This window comes from Sciurus vulgaris, assembly GCF_902686455.1.
Source record: "Sciurus vulgaris genome assembly, chromosome: 3".
Taxonomy (NCBI): domain Eukaryota; kingdom Metazoa; phylum Chordata; class Mammalia; order Rodentia; family Sciuridae; genus Sciurus; species Sciurus vulgaris.
Genome location: NC_136463.1, coordinates 148,663,352 through 148,685,971, shown reverse-complemented (window position 1 = coordinate 148,685,971; position 22,620 = coordinate 148,663,352). Strand labels below are relative to the sequence as shown.

Below are 22,620 nucleotides of genomic sequence, written 5' to 3'. Positions count from 1 at the left end.
AAGTCTTGGATTTGATGAAATCTGGTAAAATTTTTAAGGTTATATTACCTAATTCATGTGGCAGTTCATGACAGAAGACTGCTATAGAAGTACTGATTCCTCCTGTCAATCCAGCACTGAAAGCTGCTCCTGAGGAAGATTAAAAGAAAAAAAACAAGTGATATTTACAGATCTTCTGTTTTTCCAAGTTTATTAATGATGACTGGTCATCTTTCTGCATATCTAAATTAATTTCACATATGTGCATAGCTCACCCATCTTGCATACTATAGTTTTTGAATATCAAGTGAGTATATAATCTGAGTCTACCAGAAGAATCCTTTATTCTTTAGTATAAACAGCTACTGTGGATGCAAAAATACAGTCTTTCTCAAAGAAAGCAAAGCCTGCTTCTGAGAGATTAATAGTCTCTCTCTCAAAGACAATCACATATTGATCACATTCAATGTTCTCCTAAAATGGTAGTATGAGTTTACGTTAACAAGATTCTAATGTATTTGCCAGATGCAATGGTGCACACCTGTAATTCCAGAGATTCAGGGGGCTGAGACAGGAGGATCACAAGTTCAAGACCAGCCTCAGCAACTTAGCAAGGCCCTAAGTAACTTAGTGATGTTCTGGTTAAAAAAAAAAAAAAAAAAAAGAAAGAAAGAAAGAAAGCTGGGGATGTGGCTCAGTCATTAAGCACCCCTGAGTTCAATCACCAACACCAAAAAGATTATAATGAATTTGGATTTAGTACAGTGATTTTTCATGTTGTAAAAATTTTCTTCACCTTTTCGAAATGTAAAAAATTTATCAAATCCAAGATTGAAATTAATCTGTTTTCTATTAGGGAATATACAAATGTATTTGAAAATATAACATTAAAATAGCTTTTTCGATAAGGTGACTGTACTTTGAGAAAACAAGCTATTTAATAAGTATATTATACACATTTAATTTTCAAAAAATAAACACTGAAATTTTACCTTTAACTTCCAAATACATCTATTAAACATGTAATCACATCTTTTGGAAAAACTCAAAAGCACAGTAATGAATACTAGTGCATTTGTTAACCTCTAGATAAATTTTAGTTCATAGGATTAATATGGGCAGCCGGGTATGATGGCACATGTGTGTCATCCCAGCTACTCAGGAGGCTAAGGCAGAATAATTAGAAATTCTAGGCCAGGCTGCATAACTTAGTGAGATACCCATTGCAAAATTTAAAAATTTTAAATGGGCTGTGGTGGTGCCACTCAGTGGTAGAGCTCTTTGCCTAGCAATAGGTAAGGCCCTGGGTTCAGTACCCAATACTGTAAAAAACAAAACAAAAATTATAAACCAAGTTTCAAGTCCAGTCCACTTACCAATTGCCAGCCCATCACTGAAATTGTGGATGCCATCCCCCATGATTACCATCCAGGCTATATTGGCTATTCCTGTCTCTTTCAGATCTGATCCAGAATGACAGGGACCATGTGAATGATGAGAATGTTTGTGGTGCCACTGGTGATTATGCTTTCTCAACACAGTTTTATTCTCATCATGGTGGTTATGTGCAGTAGCATGGAGATCATGCTCATGAATGGTATGTAATCCATCACTATGAGAATGGTCCATGATTTTCTCTTCTTCTATACAAAGGTAGTTTTTAGGAGGGGATTCCTGTTGGCCTTCTAAATCTGTCAGTTCAGTTTCATTGAGTCGATCTTCAGAAACAACTGAGTCATCGGTTCCTAAAATTATAGGAAAGATGCTTTATCAATAAGTAAATGTATGAATATTTGCTCATTTAATCCCAGACAGAATAGCAATGCGATGAGCATTTTTTAAGTGAATATGAATCTTCAATAAATATAACTCCCTAAAATTATTTAGAAACAATTCCCATAGTACAATGATTGGGAAACCCATCAACTAAATAACTAGATAGATAAGATAAACCCAAAATTTTCAGAGAAAGGAATCTTACTGGTAACCCACTCTAACCACTTCTTATTTAAAAAACAAAGACAAATAAAATTTAGAAAACTTGCCTGAGTAATACAGTTAGTTGATGGTAAAGATCTTTATATGCCTCAATGCTCCACCTATATGACAATGCTACTCAAGAGATCATTGCTAGAATGAAGTTCAGAACCCCATGCAGGTGAGAACATGTTATAAGGGATATATATATAAAATATATATATATATTTTTTAAACTTTTTATTTATTTATTTTTAACTGAGTATGGCCTTTCTACTAGTTTTCCAAAGCTCCCCCCCTATTTTTTTTTTTTTAATGACAGAGACCCTGATACTTCCCAATTGTATTCTGGGGCAGAGTTATTCATTAGATTCTAAGTGCCCATTTTTTGCAGAAAATCATTGATACCTTCAAGGAAACAAGCTGAAACTGAAAATGAGAAAAATTAGGTTAAAAACATTTTCATGTTTCCCTGAAAACCATGCTACCTCATTACAACTATCAGAATATGGATAGAGCAGATTTTTAAAAAGACTAAGGACATTTTCCTTTAAGCATGAAGGCAATTTTCCTTTCTCCACATTAAAGCAATCACGTTTGGAATAAAGATTTCCCATTGTCAAGAAGTAAAACTCTAATTCCATACCTAGAAAGACTGATTTATTCAAAAATTTTCCCCCTAAGCTAGAAGTACAAAATGTTTCTTGCCCCATAATCTTCTTGGCCTACTTTCAGCATAAATAAGGCTGAAATTAACTAAAACAAATCATAAGACACATTTACATTTAAGAAAAACAGGTTAGAAACTAATATTAGGGAAGCCACTAAGACAAAACATTTTTAAAAATACAGATGCTGTTTAGAAGCAATTTTTATATTAAAACGTTTCTCTTTAGTCAAAACTGTTGATACCAGCAAGAGGCTTGAGTTGAAGCCAGTCAGCATCTGGTGTATTGTTTAATTTATGGTCTGAAAGCTTCCTTCCAATAGTTGATTCTTCAGTGCTCTGCTTGATAAACCATTTCTGTTTTCCCTGGGGAAAAAATTCTGATATTAGTAAAATCTATATCCACAATTAGCAACAATATCCCTTTGTTAACACTTACTGGAGACAAATGGTGTTAACTTTATACATAAATAATTTAGAAAAGGAGAAAAAAAAAATAAAAGTTAATCAAGGGATCTAAACAGATGAAGAATCAAACTAAATGCATGTACTGATCTATTGATTGATTGATTGATTGTTGTGGTGCTAGGGATTGAACCCAGGGTTGCTTTACCACTGGGCTACATCCCAAGCCCTTTTTATTTTGAGACAGAGTCTTGCTAGGTTGCTGAGGTTGGCCTCAAAATTGCAATTCTCCCGTCTCAGCCTCCTGAGTGGCTGGATTACAAGCATGTGCCAAAATGCCTGACTTAAAACTTTTATATTTTAAAAAATACTAAGGTTTAATTAATCTACGTTAAAGAATACAGTGCACACTACTAAATGTTTACATACTACCCCAATGAAATGTGTGAAATATATATAACAGAAAATTTCAAAAATTAGAGCTTACTCCTTTGGATTTCATTCTGTGCTTAATGCAATCTCTTTATTTCCCTAATTCTGCTACAATGAAAGCAGTCAAACTTCAGGTAGAATCCTAAATTTGGAGTTTATTTCTTTCAGAGGTTCTAACTGTATGGTAGCGTTTTCTTGTTGGTTTTGTTTATAGGCCGTAATATGTCAGATGTTCAAGCCTTCAAACTGCTGCTTAAGTGATCTTATATGGCTAGCTAGGCATGAAGCAGTCTCCAGAGATGGCCACCACCCACTTCCTCCTTCCCGTATGACTACTCCACTGTACATCTTTACCCCTAAGGAGGCGGAGTCTATCCTGGGCCCTAGACTTCGGCTGTCTTTCTGACTCATTCTGATAAACGAAATGAAGCAGAAATGATGCAGTGCCAGTCCCGGGACTAGTCTTAAAAGGGCCAGGAAGGTTTTGCTTTTGCTGGGTGAGGCCAGCCACAGAACCAGTGAGGTGTCTCTGAGGATTCGTCAGGGGGAGGAACAGTAAGATGCAGACAAGAATGAAGCACCTTCCAGCTCTGCCCTGAACAGCCCACAGCCAGTCTGGACATTTTTATATAAAAATATATAATATATATTTTTGACCACTGGTATTTCTTCTTCTGTGAACTGCCTGTTCAGTTCCTTTGCCCATTTATTGATTGGATTAGTTGGTGTTTTTTGGTGTTAAATTTTTAAATATCCTGGAGATTAATGCTCTACTGAGGTTCTTTAAGTACTCTCCTCTCATTCCTGATTGTGAAACTAGGTATTAAGATGTCTCCAGCTTTGTTCCTTTTGTTCAGTATTACTCTGGCTACTAGGGGTCTTTTGTGCTTCCATAGTTTTGAGAAGAATATCATGGTATTTTGATGGGGACTGCACCAAGTCTGTATGTCACTCTGGGTAGTATGGCCATTTTATCAATACCAAGTCTTCCAATCCATAAACCTGTGAAGTCTTTCTATTTGTAGGTGTGTGTCTCCCTCAATTTCTTTCATTAGGTGTTTTCTAATTTTCATTGCAGAGATCTTTCATGTCCTTGGTTAAATTTACCCTGAGGGTTCTTTTAGTTTAGTTTTACTTTTTGTCAACTATTACGAATAGGAGGACATGCTTTCTCAGCGAGTTCATCACTGATGATTTCATACTTTGAAATTTTACTGAATTCATTTATTAGTTCTAGCATCTTTGGTGGAGTCTTTAGGCTTTTCTATATATAGAATAACATTACCTACCAACAGGGACAATTTGACTTCTTCCCTCCCTATCTGTACACCTTTTATTTCTTTCTCTGGCCTAACTGCTCTAAAACATCTAGTACCTCATTGCCTTGTTCCAAATCTTAGAGGAAACACTTTCGGTTTCCTGCCTACAGTATGACATTGGCTGTGGGTCTGTCATATGTAGCCTTTATTATGTTGGGGGAAAATTCTTCTATACATAATTTGTTTAGGGTTTTTATCATGAAGGGATGTGAATTTTATTCAATGATTTTTCTCCATCTACTGAGAAGATATGACTTTTAAGTGATAGATGCTTAAATACTTGCATTTTTATATCTAACTAATTATAAAGTCCTCTTACTGATTCTCATCTAAATAATTCTCTTAATCATCTTCTCTTCCCCCACTCCTTATGCCCATGACCCTAGTTCAAAAGCTTATCACCTCTCTTCCGAATTATTCTTTCCTTAGAGAAAACTTGTGTCCCCCCAGTCATTCCTGCCTCAGCATCTTTCTCACCATGTTTTATTCCCCATAATGCTTTTGGGATTATTTCACCTTTCAGATGACCTTCAAGAACAAAATGCTGTTAGATCTCTTGCCATTTTTCTAAATTGATCCTTCCCAGTTACTTCTGCCTTTCTTCTGGGCTTAACATCTTAATTATCCCTCCTTTAGAGGCAAACAAATATGATATCCTGACTAAAATACAGTAACTAAAATTAAGTACACAATCTGAAATATGATGTGAAAACATAGATATGAAATAAGATTTATTTCCCATGATTTAGATGACTACTGTAAATGATGGGGAATGAGTTGCAGTCACACAGCTAGCTGAGTGTGAACTAGAATTACTCCCCCAATCTCAGTGCAGAGCTCTGTTTGAAACCTAGTTTTGTCTCAAGGCGAGAGCAAACAAATCATACACATAAAAAAGGCATAAAATTAAGGGTAAACCATGATATCCAGAGTTTTTGAGAGGGAAAAAATATATTTGGAGTTAACAATATGTAAGTTTTTTTTTGATGGAAAGTTTTACTTAAACAATATACTTAAAGATGAGCGTTAGTGTTTTAAACATGCTAGTGAGTTGTATTCAGGATAAAGTTTTTGAGGTAGATATGAACCAATGTAAACAAGAAGGCAGGTAAACCTCAGTAAAATGGCAGTAGCCCTGAGCTTCTTTTCTTGGTGGAAAAATTCTTTTTAGATATATATGTTATTCTTATAAATGTGACAACATCAAACACAGAAGCTAACTGCATGACAATCAGGGTATTTAATAAATAGTCCAAGCATTTCCTCCCTAGTTGTATATCACTCTTGAAAACAATGATCATTTCCATCAATTTATCCTATTTCTCTCCACAAAGTCCCCTTATTCTGACCTCTTCTTACCTCCAATACTTCTATCGGTGAGGCATTTCTGATGAAATGTATTGTGTGAAAACATTTTCACTAATAAGATATTACATACTATAATATTTGTAAGATATTACAGTGAAAATTATCACTGAAAATATTAACTATGAAGACTGATGAAATTTGCTTCCATCTATACATTTTTGTACTAAGTATAAATTGGTGAATAGCTTTTACCATCCTATTTAAATCAATTAGATATGAAAGAGAAATGAACTGAAACTGAGACTGCTGTATCTTGATTGTAAATCCAAAATAAATATAACAACAAAAAATGGCAACAAAGTTCAGCCTTTCCTTTGAAGATTAGCTACTGAAAGATACAGATGGGGACTGGGTGTAGCTCAGTGTTAGAGCCTGGGCATAGCATGTGCAAGGTTCTAGGTTGTAGAACCTGATACCACACACACAAAAAAAAAAAAAAGAAAGAAAGAAAGAAAAGAAAAAAGAGAGAGCTATAACACAGAACAATATAATAATCAAGAAAAGCACATATCCAGAATAAGATGATTTTTGTTTTGAGTTTATCTCAGAAAATAAACAATTTACAAGTACTTACTCTCTGTTGTTTATAGTGCTTAAACATTCTAATGCAGTGTTCAATGATAAAGAGCAGGTAAATGCCTCCTAGAGCAACAAGTCCTTTCAACACAGCATCATATTCTTCCAAAAACTTCTTAGATTCATGTCCGTGCGAATGCCCATGCCCATGTGCGTGCTGATGACTGTGGTCATGTCCACCCTGAGACTGAAAAGAAGAATGAAGAAAAGGTGTAAACAAATAACCGAAATGGCATTTCAATAATGGAGATTATAATATTGTAGAGAACATAGAAAATATGTTTTTACTGTTTTTAATTTTATTTTTAACTGACAATAAAAATAGGACATATTTATGGGGTACCATGTAACATTTCAATTACAGTATAAATTACATAATGTTCAAATCAGGGCAAACATATCTATCTCCTCAAACATTTATCATTTCTTCATGGTGAATTATCCTTACCTAAGTCCCCTACTGTATAATGGCATACCAGAACTTAGTTCTCCTACCTAACTGCAACTTAGTACCCCCACTGATCAACCTCTCATCCCTTCCTCCCTTCTCTTCTCCCCAGCCTCTGGTAACACGATTTCACTCTCAACTTCTCTGAGATAAACTGTTTCAGATTCCACATACCAGTGTGATCATATGTGAATAGCTTTTAGTTTTCGAAGTGCTTCCCTAGATATTATCTCACTTTCATGTAATTTACGTGATCACTTGTCCAGAAAGTAATATATTTCATGGTGAAGTAAACCCCATGAACTTAAATGTCTGTAAGAGTAAGATACTATAGTCAAAGAATCAAGACAGAAGTAAAAAGAGGAGGTGAGGGGTCCTTTACAAATGGGAACAGTGAATGCTTCAATGCTTCAATGCTTCAAATTTTGTAATAATAAAACAAAATACACCAACTAATCCACCAGCAGGTCACCACTATGACTTCCTGGCTATATGCACAGTCACTGCAGCTCTTATCCATTTCTTCTAAAGGCTTTCTTGGTATACCACACTGATAGATATATTATTCCTTGCTGCAATTTAAAAACCTAATGATTCAACTTATTTAAAAATATTGCTAAACTGTGAAAATCGAACAAAACAAATTTCATCCAATAAGTAATAACTCATCAAAAATACTAGATTAGTATTGGTATGGCTTGCTACTAAACAATCCTTTTAATTTCAATATTTAAAAAAATTTTAAAGGTTGGAAAGAATTCTTACATGAGGCAGTAGATGAAGAAGGGCATCTCCACTCATTGTTCCCACGGCGAGTGCAACAAGAAATGTGAGAAGGAATTTAAAGCATCCCTGGTTAATGATGGGAACCAAAATCACGCCTAGCAAGGAAAGCAGGCTAATGACAGTGATAGAAATGATACCACAAATCCATGCTGTAGGGAAAAATTGTCAACATTAGTATGACGGCATGAGATAGAAAAGTCCTAAAGAACAAACATAAGGTAAACAAGTCATGGAAGACAGATTATATCACCCAGACTATGCTTTTTAAGAAACTTCATGAGCTGCTGTTCTTAAAAACAACAACAACAAAAACCGTAACATTTAGCCAACTTGAACTCTTAAAAAAAGAAATACAAATCAAGTTATAAATAGTACCTTCGATGGCCCACAATATTAGAAACAGGACATAAAATGACTCAAGGTCATAATTTGCCCTTAATGTCCAGATTATAAATAAAAACTTTCTACAGTCTGAAGGCAGTCATAAACAATAAAACTGTTTAAAGAATATAATTATAACACGCTCCTGTAAGCATTAAAATGAAGCAAATCTACCTAATGCTTGTTTTTATAAATCTTTCTAATACAAAGTTCAAGAAACAACATATCAGTCAAAAATGGCTGCATATTCACATGAGGATGTGACAAGAAAGCATTCTGGCCACTTCATGGTTACAAAGGATAATTCTGTGCTCTTCCCCTTGATTTCTTCTCCCTTCTACACTTAGTCTGGAATTTCCTTTTCTTCAATTTGGCTTCCTATACAATTTACCACTTTCTAAACATCTCACTATATATAACTTATGAGAAACACTTTTATAATATGTGGTGAATGGGAATTTGCGCACAATTTTTTATCAAGGAAAGCAGATATCAGAAATAAATGCTAGTGTTTGGGGGGCTGGACATTTTCATTACAACGTGTATTAACTGCCTAAACCAAAACAGAAATGTATTTCCTTTAAAAATTCTTTACGAAATTCAACTATAGAAAATTTCACTGAAGAGAGACAATTCTGTACAACTTCTAATCTAAAATACTATTTTTCTAATCAAATCTAATAGGACTATCAATTCTATTAAATTCAAACAAGTTTTAAAGGCTCACTTAATAAGGAGCAACCAAGTTTCTCTTCCCCCTGTTTCACAGGCAGGAACAATAACATCCGTGAGAACCTGATAATATTAATAAGTCAGAGAGGTGGCCACAGGTTTTAGGTTTTAGACAACAGAGTTTGGAGTCAATAAAATTACTGGCCTACTAAACCAATCAAGGTTTGTCAAAACTGCCACAGCTCGCTAGCTCCAATTCTATTAGGGGAAAAAGGAGATAAAAAGAGGTTACTTTAGGACAAACTGAGGTTGGAAACAAAAACATTAACCTGAAGATAAAATGTCTCAGACTGTAAATACATAACTCTCTTTCCAAATATGTATTTTCCTTAGTTTGGCAATAATCCAACATAGAAGCGATTTATCTCAGAGCAACAACATAAAAGTAACTTAAATATAAGAGTCTAAAGAAAAATGTACTAAACTTCTTAGGAAAGCCAGAGATGTATATATACTCCAGCATATTTTATAAGAGACTAAATAAGTAACTATATATACTTATAAATGTACATACAAGTAGATGAACACCACCAAAACCGTAAAGACCCAAAATATACAATATATACAGAGGAAATTTGGTAACTCCTCACAATTATCAGAAATTCTTATTAATCAGAATGATTTTAGCCCAAAACCACACTTGAATTAGTTATCAAAATTATCCAGTAACGGTACTTATTTCAGTTCTAGCTATATCTCAATGTCCAAAAAGTGCACATAAATTAAATTCCACATTTAATTTTGCAAAATCCACATTTGTAAATCTCTAGTTGGGTGAGGCTTATTACCCTGATTTATTCTTTTTTCTAGGCTATATTACATTCTACATTGGACCTACTTATTAATACATCTGCAAGAGAAATTAAATTTTAAAATCTTAACATATGGAGAATGCCTTTTTTTAAAAAAAATTTTTATTATAAACAAATGGGGTACAACTTGTTTCTCTGTTTGTACATGAAGTAGAGGCGTACCATTTGTGTAACCATACATTTACATAGGGTGATGGTGTTTGATTCATTCTGTTATTTCCACCCCCCAACCCCTCCCACCCCTCTGTACAGTCCCTCCTTCCTCCATTCTTGCCCTCCTCCCACCCCCCATTATGTATGATCATCCGCTTATCAGCGAGATCATTTGTCCTTCGGTTTTTTGAGATTGACTTATGGAGAACACCTTTAATTTGAAGTATTATACAAACTGAGACAATAATTTATACAACATAACTTTGTAGGCTAATAAAATATTAGCAGAAGTATATTTCAAATTTAAGTTTATAACATTCCCAAACTTAGGACCATAATAAAACAACATACATATTCTTATGAGAGTTGAGGGTAAACTCTATTGCCTAATCATAAAAGTAGTATTACCAAAATGAGCATTACTCTATGCAAATATGAAATTTTTTTTTCTAAAATTTTCACAATATTAACTTATGGCTAGGATCTTAAATGTGAAACCATGTCCAGTAAGATTTCAAGAAGCCAGATACATACTGCAATGTTCTGAAAAAACAAGTATAATTTCAAATGCCATTTGGTCAATTAGTCAAAGGTCAAATCACCAAATGACAATTTAACCAAAATCCAATTTAATAAAAACCAACTTTTCAATATACCAACAGAAAACATTAAATATATTATAAGTGAAGACCAATCATCAGCAGACTGACACATGTTGAAACTAGCCACATACTTATACGTTTATTTGGGGACAGGTGTGTTTGGGTGAGTTCATGTGTATACAAATCAGGACACATATGTATATAAGTTGTTATAACTACACAATTCCTTCTTAGCCAAAGCTAATCCATGGTCTAGGAGGGGATTTAAAAAAAAAAAAAAAAGCTTTGAAAGAGAAAAGTCCCTCTTATGATTAGAAAATTTCTGTCATTTATGTGATATTTGAAACTTGGAGATATAATCTCACAAAGAAGAAAGCCATCTAGGGTTATGACACTGCCCAATTTAAGGCACCATGCTTATTGTATCTTTAAGGGGGCAACATTTACTTAGAATACAAAGTAAATGATACTTGAACTTATTCAAGGAAATGGTATCATGTTGAGCTTGGAAAGCGTTCCTCCAAAATGCTTTGATAAATACATATATATGTACTTAAAAAACAACAACTTTCTTTGGTGTCTTGTTCATTTTAAAAAGCTTATTAACAAACTGGGTATTGAGTAACAATAAAATGTCAAAAATCACAAGACTCCTGCTATTAGACAGAATTTAAATAATCCATATGACTTTGAACATTTAATTCTTTAAAAGAACTTCTTCAACTAAAAGAATACATATGATTGCTATACAAAAGGCTGACCTTCAAAAGATATTATTATTTTTTTTTTTAAATCTAGGACTAAAAAAAATGATCCTGTATCTTTTGATGAGTTTTTTTTTTTTTTTTAAACACAGCTAGTAGTCCACTCCTTCATGTATGCATTGCTCTGACTGGCAAAGATGGAAATTTTAAAAGTATTTTCAAAAAGTCAATTATTCTGTCCCTTTAAAAAAGACAATTTATCTTAATATTTGCTTACTATTAGTTATCTGAACTGGCAACATAGTAGCTACTGTCATATGACTAGGAAGGACTCTGATAATCTATACTACGCCACTATTCAAACTGTGTCATGAGATGGGGATATTTCAAAAGGAAGGGTAAGGAGATTTAACAGTCAAGTAAGTTGCCAGGCATGGTGGCACATGCTACAGGAAACTGAGGGAGGAGGATCACAAGTCTGATGGCAGGGCTGGGCAGTACAGTGAGACCTTGTCTCAAGATAAAATAAAAAGTAGCTGCTAACAAGCAGTGGAGCTTGTTAGCATACACAAAGCCCTGGGTTCAACCCCAGAATGGCAAAAACTTAACAAACAAAAACAGTAAGGAAAGAAAGAAAAAAAGAAAGAAAGAAAGAAAGAAAGAAAGAAAGAAAGAAAGAAAGAAAGAAAGAAAAGAAAGAAAGAAAAGAAAGAAAAGAAAGAGAGAGAGAGAGAGAGAGAGAGAGAGAGAGGAGAGAGAGAGAGAGAGAGAGAAAGAAAGAAAGAAAGAAAGAAAGAAAGAAAGAAAGAAAGAAAGAAAGAAAGAAAGAAAGAAAGAAAGAAAGAAAGAAAGAAAAGTATAGCCCAAAAGGAGAAAAAAAGAAAATGAAGCGTTATGGAAATTGTCCCTGGAAAATCTGATGACAGACCCACTAGACAATGACTTTTCAACACTGTCTCAAGGATGTTCCAAAACACTAAAGGAAAACACGTCACTTGAGAAAAGAATATACAGACAGAAATCGATAAAAAGAGACAGAAAACCTTAAATAAATTCCACCAACCAACCAACCTCTGGAGTGGAAAAATACAATAACTAAAATTAAAAATCCAGAGGGATTTGAAGGCAGGTTTGAGCAGACAGAACAAAGCAGCAAACTTGAAAAGAGAACACTGGAAATTACTGACTCTGAGGAACACAGAGAAAAAAGACTGAATAAAAGTGAACAGAGCTGACAGAACCTAAGGAGCACCATCAAGTGGAACATCCTAAATCCCAGAAGAGAAAAAGAAAGTGACAACAAAAATATCTTAAGAAATGATGGCAAAAATGTTCCAAATCTGTTAAAAGACAGGAATATAAACATCAAAGGAGCTAAATGAACTCCAAGTAAAATGAACTCAAAGGGAGTCACACCAGGGCACATTATAATCAAACTGTTAAAAGCAAAGGACAGAAGGAAAATGGAAAGCTATAAGAGAAGGAAAATGGAAAGCTACAAGAGAAGCAACTCATCACATAAAAGGGACCCTCCACAAAATTATCAGAAGATTCCCCATCAAAACCTAGAGGTCAGAGGCAGGGAGCTGATATATTAAAAGTCCTAAAATAAAGTAAAAATAAAAACCCTGACAACCAAGAACTGGTTAAAAGACATGGAAAAACTGTCCTTTCAGAGTGAGGGAGAAACTATGAAAAAGGGGACCTCATGAAAATAGAAGGGAGACCACAGAAGTCGAGGATGGAAATCAGGGGAAGAACAAGTTATATTATGTGCACATAGGGATATGTCACAATGAATCCCACTACATTATGTATAATATACCATAAAAATTGTTCACCAAAAGATAAACGAATAAATAAATAAAAGTGAGGGAGAAAAAGCCATTCCCAGATAGAGAGAGGGGCGATTTGTTACCAGTAGACCTGCACGTAAGAAATCCCCAAAGGATATCTGATATGTGACTTCTAATCCAAAATAAGGTGGGGGGCCGTTAAAAAAAAAGAATAGAAGAAAGATCAGTGGAGTCGACAAAGGGGAATGAAAGGAAGAAAGGAGGGATGGGGCCAGGAAAGTCAGTGGAATGCGTCTGACCCAACACTCCTATGTACATATACAAATAGTACGGACGAAACTGCCGAGGACGACGTTAGGGTTTGGACGCCAGGCGTCCCCCGAAGCTCCTGCCTAACGCAGGAATGATCGGAGGTGGGAATGATCGGATCGTGAGGACCGTAACCTAATCGGTCCATCGCAGTTTGGATGGACTGACTTGGGGGGTGGGCGGTAAACCGTAGGCCGGCAGGGTGTGGCTGGAGGAGGAGGTGCGTCTGCCCTGGGGCTCCTTCGATTCCTGGCTGCCACCAGGGAAGCAGTGTCCCTCAAGTGCCCTTCCCCCACTACGTGCCACCTCACTTCTGAGGCAGAGCAATGGAGTAGACCTTGTGTATACGGAGACCTCCGAACCCACGAGCCCTGAATGAACTTTTCCTCCTCTAAGTTCTTTTTGTCTGTAACACAAAAGTTGACTAAACTACACCCCACATAGCTAAAACGAAGCTAAAAGTTTCACTTCCTGATTTCAAAACTTACCAAAAGGCGAAACAGTGTGGTACTGGCATGTGGATACACATATGTACCAATGGAATCAAACAGCCAGACCAGTAATAAATTACCCCCACGTATACAGTCAAGTGATTCTTTTTTACTTTTTTGTACTGGAGATCTAAACCAGGGGCACTTTACCCCGAGCCTCATCCCCAGCCATTTTTATTTTTTTAGAGTCTTACTAAGTTGCTAAGGATCTTGCTAAGTGATTGAGGCTGGCCTCAAACTTGCAATCCTCCTGTCTCAGCCTCCTGAGTTGCTGGGATTACAAGGGTGTGCCACCTCACCCTGCTGGTCAAATTAGAGTATCCAGACCATTTAAGGAAACAGGATAGATTCTTCAACAAACTGTCTAGACAAAGTAGAAATCCACAAGCAAAATAATGGAGTTGGACATTTAAATCGAACACAAAATACAAAAATGAAGTCAAAATAGATCAAAGAACTAAGTTATATGAAAGGTCTAAAACTATAAAACTCTTAAATTGTAAGACAAAAGCTTCAGAACAATGGATTTGGCAGTGGTTTCTGACTTAACACCCATAGTACAGGCAACAAAAGAAAAAAACAACTGAATTTCATGAAAATGTAAAAAATGTATGCATCAAAAGACAGTATCAACAGAGTTAAAAAGCAACCCGCAGAAGGAGTGAAAATATTTGCAAACCCTTTATCTGGTAAGTGTAATATTCAGAATATATTGAGAATTCCTAAAATTCAAGATCAAAACAATCTGATTTAAAAACATTTTTAATCTGATTAAAAGACATTTTTTGAAGAAGATATACAAATGGCCAACAAGCACATGAATAGACGTGCACCACTGTCAATAACTCGGAAAATGCAAATTGAAACTGTGAGACACACCTTGTGCCTGCTAGCATAGCTTTAAAAAAATGAATAACAGGTGACAGCAAGGAAGTGAAGAAAGTGGAACCCGGGTGCACTGCTGGTGGAACTGTGAACTGGTAATGGCCACTGCCAAGCTTCTCAAAAAACTGAAAACAGAATTACCACGGGAATTAGTGATTCCACTTCTGGGTAAATACACACCCCAAAAAACTGAAAATAGACAAAACAGAAAGGTGGTTCATGCCCAGAGCTGGGGATTAGGGTAAATGGGGAGTTACTGTTTAATGGGTATAAAATTTCAGTTTTACAAAATGAAGAGTTATGGAGACAGTGGTGATAGTTATGTAACTTTATGAATGCACCTATTACCACTGAACTGTATACTTAATAATGGCTAAGATCATAAAATCCATGTTATGCATATTTAACAGTAAAAAAAAAAACTAGAAAAAATTTTGTTCAAAGAGCTAATTTTATGTTATATATGGAATAATGTGTGTATGCACAACTTTTAAAAGTTAAACATTTAGACAAAATGGCAAAGTAAAGAACTAAACCCAAAGTCCTTTAACTCTTAAGTCACTGTTGAAATCATAGTAGTTTCAGGATTTCTCAAAGTGTTTTATTTATTACTCATGTGTTTACCTCCGAAAGGTGGCTTCACGGAAAAGAAGATCTAAAAGAAAATCAAGTACAACTGAACATAAAAGAAGCATTTTTTAAATCTAAATATCAAAAACTTTCAAAATTCGAGCTCATTAGGAGCTGGGGATATAGCTCAGTGGTAGAAGGTGAGGCTCTACGTTCGAACACTCAAGTCTATTAAGATAGTGGTCAAAAAAAGTACTACCAACCAAACTTGTAATGACATGAAATTATCGGGAAATACTTATGTTTTAATGACCCTAAAAACAGACATAAGCAGTAAGGTCAATTATTTATTTCCCATCTAACATGAATTATCACTTATTCCTGCCATTCTTAAGGAATAAGGAAATCAGAAAATTTCTGGATATTTTCTACGGATTACAACCATTCCAGGACAACTGTTTTGTTAGCAGAACAGCCCTACCATTCCTTCATATGTACACTATTCTAAACATGCTTTCTTATTCTCATTTACTCTTAATTTTTAAAACAGTAATTTCAGCTCTCTGGCACTACAAATGAAATAGTTCACTCTTCTAAACAATCTTCAAGGAAAACAATATCCTTTTAACCTTCAGGAAGAGAAGTGTGAAACTGCTGGAACATACTATATTTGAAATACTTTTCTATGCTATTTACTTACTTTTAGAATTTATAACATTTAAATTTATACTTACATAAACTCTAATTTCCTAGGTGTAGCAAAAAAGCAATATAGGTAATAAAATTGTTTGATTCTTAACCAATTTGCTGTTTTTTTTTTTTTTAATCAGAATTTGGTATAAGAGGAAAAAAAACAAACCAAAACCAAAACCAATAAAAGGTGGCTTTTAAGAAGCTGATACCAAACTTACAATATGTGAACTATTAAATACAACTAGCAAATGTTTTCTTTATTTGTACCCAAGATACCACATGCGAGAAAAAGCACTAAATGTCTGAAACAAGCTTCACTTATTCTGCAAATTAGGTTGCTTAAAACATTAAAGGTCTTCAAGCTTAGTTATTCACCAACTCCCTTTCTCATTATCAAGAGAGAAAATGCATTCTTTTAAAAAGAAGCGCTGGTCTGTGGAAACTTTCTAATTAACTTGGCGCAAAGCATGTGCAAGATGGCAGTTTTCTACACTGTTTCAGCATTTTAATTGGTGGAAAATGCTTAGCAGCCTATTCGCTACCCCCCTTGGTAATTAAGCTAGGGTCAACTCTATGACTAAATGGGCCAATCTTGTGAAACAAACGATTTCTACCATCACGGTATACAGCATATTTGGTTTACAGCAGTCTTTGAACAAAGTTAATGAGGTAGTAGCGGTGTCACTATGGCAGATTTATATAGAACAAGTTAACCTTTTTTTAATGGTGCAGCAGTCATTAAAAATAATTACTAGTAGGGCATTCTCTCTAACAATTATTAACATCTATCAAGAAGTAATTAATTCAAGCTGCATTTCTGACAATGCTAATAACCACCTGCAAACAACTAATCAATATTCACTATTAGTAACATATCTGTTTTTAAAACAAGTACAATTTCCTCTAGGCTTTTCAGATTGAATAAGCTGTAACTTTCAATATTACCACAGTTAAGCATCTGTCAACAGTTTCATTACAATATATAGATTATAGCAATATTATAACACAGACAACTCTAATTAAAAGTCATCATCCACAGACACGAAAACAACCAGAATTTTTTAGAAGCCTTCAAAATAAAAAAGCCATTGGCTTTAACTTTATATGCGATAATCCTGTCAGTCAGTCTCCACTTTTCTCTGTATAGAACAAATGTATCTTATTTTTAATTAAGTTTAATCTCAGATTCCCCTTTTCTCCTGCCACAGTGAGAATTAACAGGCAACTGAGAGTAACTATGCCTCTTAAGGTATTTACTCATCTATACAGAGCAATAAGCATGAAATCAAGAAAGAGGACAAATCTTATCTATTCCGAGATGAGGACTCGAATCTATAGTTTGTGGACCCACTTTTTCTGTCTTTATACCACTAAACAGCCTGAACCCAGCTTGTCTACCATCAGAAGACCATTCTTGAATTTTGTTTTTTTTCCACTGACTAAAATTAAAACAATATTTATATTGACACTTATTATCACCTTTTACCCATGTCTGCATGATTTGTTAAAATGCTACTAAATATGATATGCAACTCTCCACATATCTGTTAATATTTGAGCAAAGCACTCTTAACCCTTTCAGCAGGAAGCATAGAGGTCAGTGATGAGGATTATAAACCTCAGATTGAGAAAGGTTCATATACAGCTCTGCTAACACGGCAGGTGGGTGGGCTTGGGCAAGTTACTTAACTTCTCTAAGCCTTCTTTTCTTCATCAAATGTGAAGTAAAGCCTGTCCCACAGGCTTAATAAATTAAACGAGCTGGGTGCGGTTGTGCATACATATAGTCCTAGCTACTCAGAAGGCTGAGGCAGGAGGATCCTTCAAAACCAGGAGGTCATTGCCAGCCTGGGCAACACAGTGAATTCCACCTCAAGAAGAAACAAATAAATTAATACCCTTGAAAAAGTGTTCAGTTCAGCACATGGTAAGGTCCCAATGAGTACAATTTATTATAATTAGCTTATCTACTCTAAGGTTGTTTTCCTGCTAAAAAACAACCAGAAATTAAAATGCAGTGCCTAGGAGATTTATCTTTATGTAACAATGGCTTCTCCTTCTATTTGTACTCTTTCAAAGCTCTAAACTCTCTATCCCAAATAAAATCCTTGTACACCAAATCTAATATTCCTAAACATGTCTACTTTATTCCTATAGTATGAAACTGTTTTTAATTTGATCCTTTCAATTTTTTATTATGCCAGAATTCAGTTTTTAGTCCATATTCACATATGCCATTTTAGTCACTTTAATTACTACCTTCTAGGCCTCCTATATCTTGGGCATTTCAACCAGACCTGTGTTCATTATTCTGAGTTCATAACTCCATCATGGTTTTGCACATGGAGAAACAGTTCATGAAAATTCCATTTGTTTTGAGAATATTTTATTATCAAAATATACTTAGGCTGATTGATATATCTGATGATCTTCAAAAATGCATTTTAAAAAGGTGTCTTTCTTGGATTATAACTAAAAGCTTACAGGCTAATATTAAACCATTTACTCATTCAATCTACATAATCGCTTACTTTTTATCCCAAGTTCTCTTTGCCTGAGGCACTAGAGATAGAGAGATTAAATTCTCAGTGACAGCCTTTAAGCAACCAAAGTCCAACAAAAACAAATTAATACAATTATTAAGATTCCTCAAGATTTGTACTACAAATGGCAATATCTAAAGGTCCGTCAAGGAAGGAAATCTGACTAAGCTTAGAATAAATATTAAATTAGCTCAGACAGGCTAATGCCTAAGCTGAATATTTGAGGAAATACAGTAGTCAGGTAGAGAAGAATGAGTGAAAAACAGTATGATTATTAGCAGTTTGTTAAAGTTATAGCTGAGAAAAGAGGAAATAAATGAACAGTGAGGGATAAGGATGAAAACAGAGAGGCATGTGTCATATTATGGAAAGCCAGTGGGTTAAGTAAAGGAATCTGAACTTTGAAACACACTGTAGTAATGCATGACAAAAAAATATTAACTAGCATATCATATCAAATTCATGCTCTCAGGGAAGTAGAAAAAAATATATGTATATACATATATAATAAGGGATATATGAGAAATATAATGAAAAGTATTAAATAGTATAAAAGTTCATGGTAAAAATAATCATAAATGTTGTTATGGCTTAGACCTGGAATGTTCCCCAAAAGCACATGTGTTGAAGACTAGGTCCCCAATGTAGTAACCTCTAGATGTGGGGCTTTTGAGAAGTGACTGGATCATAAGGGCTCTAACCTCATCAGTAGATTAAATCATTTAGTTAGTGGGTTAAAAATTTAAATGAACCACTAGGAGGACGTTAAAAAACGTAAGCAGTGTGGGCACAAGTGAAGGGAGGAGGTCACTGGAGAATGTCTTAGAATGGTTTAATTTTGTCCCTGGCCCCTTCCTCTCTCTCTGCTTCCTAGTTGCCATGGGCTGAGCAGCTTTCCTCTACCATGTCTCTCCACCATGATGTTCTGCCTCACCTCAGGCCCAAAGCAATGGAGTCAACTAACTATAGATCGAAACCTCTGAAATTATGAGACAAAAAATAAACTTTTCTTCCTCTAAGTTGTTTGTGTCAGTTACTGCGATCACAGAAATGAAAGTTTACTAAGACAGAAGTTTTGTCAGACAAACCTTAGGGTCTGTGGGCTTCAGAATTGTGGGCAAGATAGTTCTCTATGCCTCAGTTTCCTGAAGAAGACAGAGGAGGAGAAGGAGAGGAAGAGGAAAAGGAAGAAGAGAAAGAGGAAGGAAGAGGAGGAAGAAGAGGAATAAGGAGGAGGAAGAAAAAGAGGAGGAGGAGAAGAACAAGAACAAGAAATAATAATCATCACAAAATACTTTACTCAAGATTGTTGCTGAAATTAACAATTCACACACCACATTCAGCACATTGATGACAAAATGGCTAAACAGCACAGGCTTGAATGTTAGTACTACCACCTACTATTTCTGAAATTTTAGAAATGGTATTGGAAGAATGACAAATGAACTGAGTTTAGAACAGTGCCTGAAGAGTGTATGAGTACGTGCACGCGCGCGTGTGTGTGTGTGTGTTAGGTAAATAAAAATGATGTATTAACTAAAAGTCAACAGTAACTATAAAAAGAAAAATGTCCGAGAGTGTCATTTTCATTTTAGAATCTACAAATCTACTGTAAGTGCTACAGATGTCTTGCAAGGTAGACAAAACCCAGGCAGGAAAGATAATGACGTTATCCCAACAATCAAAAAAACCCCAAAATGGACATGAACTAAGGCTATGATGAAGTGGAAAGAGTATAAAGATATATAAGAGACAGACTTAACAGGATTTCATAACTAATTATAGAAGGGGAAAAAAATTAAAGAATTCCATGTTCTTTTGAAGGAATCAACTGCAATAGCATTTAAGATCCAATAAGAGGTACCAACTTTTATGTAGAAGTTTCTAAACATTAAGAGGTAAGTACCTATGACCACCACAGTTGAGCTATCTAGCCAATTGGAAATTATGGGGGAAAAAGTCTAAGAGAAGTTTAAAAATGTTATTGGTTTTACCCTGGTTGAAGCTCTCTAAAAGCAATTGTGATGAAGTTCATAAGTCAACCTCCTGGCATTTATTTGAGACACTCCTAGAATTTAACTATACTAGCTTCCCTTGCTACTTCTTTAGGGATCTCATTATTTATATTTGATTATCAAGAAGAATCTATTTACCAAAAACTCATATTTCCCCTTTAATCTAGTTCTTTATCCATAGCAGAATATTCTCTGTAATGCCAGGAGAAATAAAATGTACTGTGACTCCCATCTTCCCCCCATATTTTTTAAACATGTGTATCTAAGCCTGACTGGAATATATTAAAATCTAACACAAAAGGAAGCCAATAATTTGGAATTGTTTTCCAATTCAACTATAGATTACAATGTAAGTACAAATATTAAGGAGAAAAAAAACTTGAATCTCTTTCTTACCTGATGCCCCTACATTTGCCTTATCTTCAGGAACCAGATTTTTATCCTTATTTAAATCTTCAACTAAAAGTTTGTCAAAATGCTCAATACAAAGTCTGCTGTCGATCTGATATAACAATGCAGGGCAAAGATATGTAAATAGATCACGTGAGATGGGAGAGTTGGCACCATGACCATAGTATTTTAATAACTGAGTGACGTTCAAACACTGCAAGGAAATTGATAAAACAAATTAAGTAAAAGAATGTCTTTAAGAAGATTATGCAGAAAAACGATTATTGTATAATGAAAATATTCTAAGAATTACTTAAAAATAATGTCCAATACATAGACATCTCATACAAATAAAACTTTTGAAACAGGAATTTATATTAGAGATACATTCAACTAAACACTTTTAAGGATTTTAATCATTTTTCCATTACAATATATGAAAGATAATGACTCACAACTATATTCCCAAGATTTTTATGGGATGAGGTTAAACATGATTTCTCAGGCTGGCAATAAAGCTCAGTGGGTAGAGTGCTTGCCTTGCATGCACAAGGCCCTGGGTTCAATTTCCAGCAGCACAAACAAACAAACAAACAAAAAAACTCTTATCAAACTGTAATCATCAGTGACTCAAAATTCATAGTACAGATATTTTCTTAGCCAAAGGAACTCCAAAAGAACACTGTACTGGGGCTGGGGCTAGAGCCCAGCAGTAAAGTTCCTGCTTAGCATACAAAAGGCGGAGTTCCATTCTGAGCACAGCAAAGAAAAAAAAAAAAAAAGCCATAAAAAAGTGAGAATAGTATTGTGAAACTCAAACCCAATGTGTTTAGGAAGACAAAACTAGAATATGGAAGAAATGAAAAAAAAAGAAAAGAGGTAACTTCATCCACTAGTAGTTTGAAAACAACACAGAAAACAAATGTAACAAAATTTGGAGCCATCATATGGTAAAAATGAGTATCTACAATTAGGGTAACAGAGATGGCCCTGGCACCTGTTCACAGAGATCCACTCTGCTTTGCATGCTCGTTTACTAACCTATCCCTGCACTGCCTGCTTTCATCTTCAATCACCATGAGGAACTACCCTAATCCATGCATGAACATTTTCAGAAATCCTAAGAGAGTTTCCAGTATGCATCAGAATTGTCAGGGCACAAATAACAAGTTTGATGCTGTAGATTTCACAGGTCTGACAGAGTACATATGAAGAATATGTAGGTATCAACAAAATATTTTAGGATATATCATCCATAATAATAAATTCATGCTATGTAAGTTTTTTTTTCAAGTCAGTGTTTATAACTGCTGAAAACTGAATATCTGATAATTTTGCCAGGGAAGAAATTCAGTTATTTTGATGCAAAACATATCTTGATGATAGTGACAGCAAAAAGCAAGTTCATTTTCCACATGTGATACTGTTGCTTTCTATTCATATGAACAAAACAGAAATTTAACAAATTTTCTAAACTCTAATAAGAATGCTGAAAATAACAAACAAGGGTGTCTATACACCTTTAACAAAACAGAAATAAATGTGCTTAAGGTAAATAGTTTTTTTTTAAATAAGAATGAACTGATC

At 34.8% G+C, this 22,620-nt stretch overlaps 1 protein-coding gene across 3 annotated transcripts in view; it reads right to left on the bottom strand.

The window, feature by feature from the left end:
* Window positions 1–22,620, bottom strand: part of SLC39A10 (solute carrier family 39 member 10) — a 133,418-nt gene that overhangs the window by 14,224 nt on the left and 96,574 nt on the right. For all 3 annotated transcript variants that reach the window (XM_079132588.1, XM_079132586.1, XM_079132587.1), the window contains 6 exons: window positions 21,040–21,247; window positions 7,937–8,106; window positions 6,722–6,910; window positions 2,869–2,989; window positions 1,356–1,724; window positions 49–129 (listed from right to left, as the gene is read on the bottom strand). In XM_079132588.1, the coding sequence (XP_078988714.1) occupies window positions 49–129; window positions 1,356–1,724; window positions 2,869–2,989; window positions 6,722–6,910; window positions 7,937–8,106; window positions 21,040–21,247 (1,138 nt within the window). The remainder of the gene's footprint in view (window positions 1–48; window positions 130–1,355; window positions 1,725–2,868; window positions 2,990–6,721; window positions 6,911–7,936; window positions 8,107–21,039; window positions 21,248–22,620) is intronic.